General features: G+C 36.4%; 2 protein-coding genes across 2 annotated transcripts in view; both read right to left on the bottom strand.

Moving 5' to 3' along the window:
* Positions 1 to 378: 378 nt before the first annotated feature.
* On the bottom strand, positions 379 to 1,840 carry LOC100574891 (histone H1A, sperm-like). Its single transcript, XM_003246537.4, has one exon. The coding sequence runs from the start codon at positions 1,059 to 1,061 to the stop codon at positions 447 to 449; it is 615 nt and encodes a 204-aa protein (XP_003246585.1). The 5' UTR covers positions 1,062 to 1,840; the 3' UTR covers positions 379 to 446.
* Positions 1,841 to 3,769: 1,929 nt separating this feature from the next.
* The window catches only part of LOC100302467 (histone H4 replacement-like), a gene marked incomplete at its 5' end in the record, with an annotated part of 4,690 nt that continues 4,245 nt past the window's right edge, over positions 3,770 to 4,214 (bottom strand). Inside the window, 1 exon segment of the mRNA NM_001163220.1 lies at positions 3,770 to 4,164. Coding sequence (NP_001156692.1) covers positions 4,136 to 4,164 — 29 coding nt within the window.

Genomic DNA, 4,214 nt, shown 5'->3' with positions numbered 1-4,214 from the left:
CGGGTATTAATGTCGATCACAAGGAATTCGGTAAAAACATTCTAAAAATAACTCATCAATGAAAAACCTATGGAAATACCGCAATGCCATCGCGACGCAATTAAAGGTATTATCATCGTTTATGGTTATAAATAATATTGAATTCGGGAATTCCTTAATAATAATAACTGTGACCGATGTTTTTATATCAATCGATTACAATAGTCAAACTGCAACTGCGTACGTTTCGCCCGTCCCGTAGTCTGAAACGACCAAACAAGGACAGACTTTATAAAATATGTCTTTCTAAAACACACACGTCATACGATCCGTACTGCTTACAAAAAATGTATGAAACATATTTAGTGACAGAAGTGCAAGTCATATTATTGTGTTAAATGAAATTGGTGGTCCTGAAAAGGACCGTTTTAACTGAAGGAAGAGGAAAGTATTTTACCACCCATCCTCTACTTCTTTTTGGGAGCTGCGGTTTTTTTGATTGGAGTTTTCTTCGATTTGGGTTTGACAGCGGCCGGCTTTTTCGCCTTGGCTGCGGCCTTTTTCGGTGTAGTCGCCTTGGGCTTGGTTGCAGCGGCCTTTTTCGCTTTTTTGGCTGCTGGTTCGCCCGCCGCGGGTTTCTTGGCGGCTACGAGCTTCTTCTTCTTCGGTGTTCCGGCGGCTTTTACTTTTTTGACGATCGATTTCTTCTTTTTGGCTACTACGGCCTTTTTCGGCTTGACCTCGGCGACGGGCAACTTGAAGTGTCCCGAAGCGCCGGTTCCCTTGGTCTGGACGACGGTACCGTTGGCGACGGCGGCTTTCAAAAACTTCCTGATGAAAGGCGCCAACTTGGCGGGATCGACTTTGTAGTTGGCGGCCAAGTATTTCTTGATGGCTGGCAACGACGAACCTTTCTTCTCCTTGAGCTCTTTGATGGCCGAGGTGACCATCACGGCGGTGGTCGGGTGCAACGCAACGGTCTTCTTGACTTTAGAAGCCGACAACTTCTTCTTGGCAGGAGACTTCTTCGCGGCCGGCGATGCGGCGACTGGAGCCGGAGTTGTAGCAACGGTGTCTGTCATGTTGATGATGAAACTGTTCGAGTAAAATTTTCAAACGACGGATAACTCGACTGTTCGCTGCTGTGATACCGAACGTGTTCAGAAACGTGTAAATATATACAGTGCACCGTACCAACTAGTAAACCAGCGTGATTCGCGTCGTCCTCCAAGGTACGGTTGTACAATCATTTTTCACAATATCTCAACGGGAAATGGTGGTAAAAATCTGGCTTTGAACTTTTTGGAAAGCTAACAAAATTCTAAACGGCCGCCAATGGTTATTACATCGCCACCCGGTACCACGAAACCGCCACAAGTCGGTATTTCCACACTTCCGACCGGGTTTTCGTAAACCGTATTTGAAGGTCTGTCGTATGATCGAAACCGGTCGAAAACTGACGAAAACATTTTAGACGAATTCTCCACGAGTTTCCCGAGACCGTAGCGTTTGCAGACTTCCAATCGACCGATTTTCCGACGAACACCGGCTGTTCGAATATGACGGTTTTAGGACTCTGCTACGGCACGGTGTCACCGGCGTTTCTACCTGAAATTTTAACGGGCCAGACTTTATCGATAAATCTCGTCTTCATCGTACTTAATCGAAATCATGTTGAATGAATAATAATTATAATAACACACTGTTAAAGGACTTGGGTCGAAACTCAATGCAAATTTGTACCAATTTACGTTCATTTATGCGCGCACTTTTCGTCAACCATACCGATGGACCGGATAACGTGATAAGTCTTTTGAAAACTGATTTGAATACATTAATATATCTACTTGGGATCGATCACGCCACATTGTCTCGTCCCTAAACCACTATCAATTTTGTTTAAATATTTAATATTTTCCTAAATTTTAAATTTAAATAAAATAAATAAATAATCTTAAAACGTGTGCTGATCGAGCTCAAGACAAGTAGTCATATTAACGACTGCAAATAAGTGTTCACAAGTCTCATCCCGTTATCTGGATTGACGAAAAGTAAAATAAGAAAATGAACAATTAATGAACATCGTGGCCTGCACGTACACGCATTTGTTGTCGCCGTCTTACAAGTGATAAAGTGCATAACAAATTCACGGTATTCCGCGACACTACCGCTGTGCCCTCAATTAATATTTTAATTCGAAGTTTGATTGTGATTAGTTAAAAATAAAACCATGGATTATAATTAAGAAATTCCCAAATGAAATATGATTTATCTCACAGTGACAATTAATTACGTCGAGACATTATTATTATTCCCCGTTTCGGTATTTCTATAGAAACACATTTTCTACGTTTTTGGACACCTTTTTTTCCAGTATTCTCAATATCATTCTTTGAGGTTTTTCATTGGCGAGTTATTTTTAGAATGTTTTTACCAAATCGTTTGTTATCGACGGTAATACCCGCGCAACGGCTGTTAATAATATGAATATCTATCGTATTTATAGTACCTATATAATATTGTACTATTTCGACATGTTATCATGCATACTCTTATCATATAGGAACCGATATTTCTTGTAGCAGAATTACAATGTATGTAATGAAAATCGAAAAAAAAACATTCTAAAAATAAATCATTTTACAAAAACCTCAAAGATTATACGTCCGTGAAGTTGGCACCCCAACTTTGTCCTACTTTGTCCGGACCAGTGCCAATATTTAGCAACCTTTTAGCAACTAATTGCAACCGAGTTAAAAAAATTTGCAACCTATTCCTTCATGACGAAAATTTTGAATTTTGATCCGGGGGGCTAACTTCACGCAGCCCCCCGACTTAATTCAATCGAATCCGGACCTGTGCCAATATTTAGAAACCTTTAAGCAACTAATTGCAACCTACATAAAAAAATTTGCAACCCCTTTCCTTCATGGCAAAAAAAAAATTTAGATCCGGGGGGCTAACTTCACGTGGGCCCCCCCCCCAACTTTGTCATATCGAATCCGGACCAGTGCCAATATTTAGCAACTAATTGCAACCGACGAAAAAAAATTTGCAGCCTATTTAACCGAGACACTAAATTTTAATTTTGATCCTGGGGGCTAACTTCACACTGCCCTTATTATGATTTTTCATTTAAATTTTACATTGTTTTTTATTCAATCCAGATGTCAAGATTTTTTATGGAATATAGATTTTTTTATTAATAAAAGATTGATTAATTTTTTTAAGGAAAGATTAATTTATTTTTTGATCTGGCAGCTAACTTCAGGTAGCCCTTATTACGATTTTTTATTTTAATTTTTCTCTCTTATTCAATCCAGGTATCGAGATTTTCTATGAAATATAGATTTTTATTAAATAAAGGTTTTTACGGAAAATTTATTGTTTTTATGAAATATAGATTTTTATTACGATTTTTTAATTTAAATTCTCTTTGTTTTTTAGACGTGTTTTATTGGAAATAGATTGTTTTAAATATAGACTTCAAAACATTTGCAGCCTATTCCTTCATTGCAAAAAAATTTAAAAGAATTTAGATCCGGGGGCCTAACTACACGCGAAAATCTGCATTCATTAAAAAAACTGTATTTGATAAAAAAAATCATTAAAAAACTATATTTGATAAATAATCATTAAAAATCTATATTAAATAAAAAAATCGTTAAAAAACTGTATTTAATAAAAAATCTATATTTGATAAAAAAAAATAATTTAAAAACTATATTTGATGATAAAAAACATTAAAATATCTGTTTTTTAATGATTTTTTTTATTAAATACACATTTCTTATTAAATATAGATTTTCACAACAAGATCATGTTATCAACGTAATACAATGTTATTTTAGAATATTATTTCTATGTTTTGACTCACAGTTTTTCAATTTTAATCATGGAAAAACTTTAAAAGAACAATACCTACATAGATAATTTTAAAAAATTTTATATTCGAAACGTTATTCTGCGTGTTTTCTTAAGGAAATTGTGAATTGTCGTCACCGAATTAACTCTAAGAACGTCTGTTCTGTTTATTCGCTTGTTAGTTTCTTTGCTTTAAGTCATAATATAAACGATATATGTATCATAATATGGTGGCCCTGAAAAGGGCCTTTTTAAGATGTTTTTAAACTTCAAAAGTAAGTACTGTCAGTGTTTAACCTCCGAAACCATACAGGGTACGGCCTTGTCGTTTGAGAGCGTACACGACGTCCATGGCGGTGACGGTCTTCCTC

The sequence above is a fragment of the Acyrthosiphon pisum genome, chromosome A3 (genome assembly GCF_005508785.2).
Source record: "Acyrthosiphon pisum isolate AL4f chromosome A3, pea_aphid_22Mar2018_4r6ur, whole genome shotgun sequence".
Taxonomy (NCBI): domain Eukaryota; kingdom Metazoa; phylum Arthropoda; class Insecta; order Hemiptera; family Aphididae; genus Acyrthosiphon; species Acyrthosiphon pisum.
Note: the sequence above shows the minus strand (reverse complement) of the source record. Positions and strands in the feature narration are given on the sequence as shown.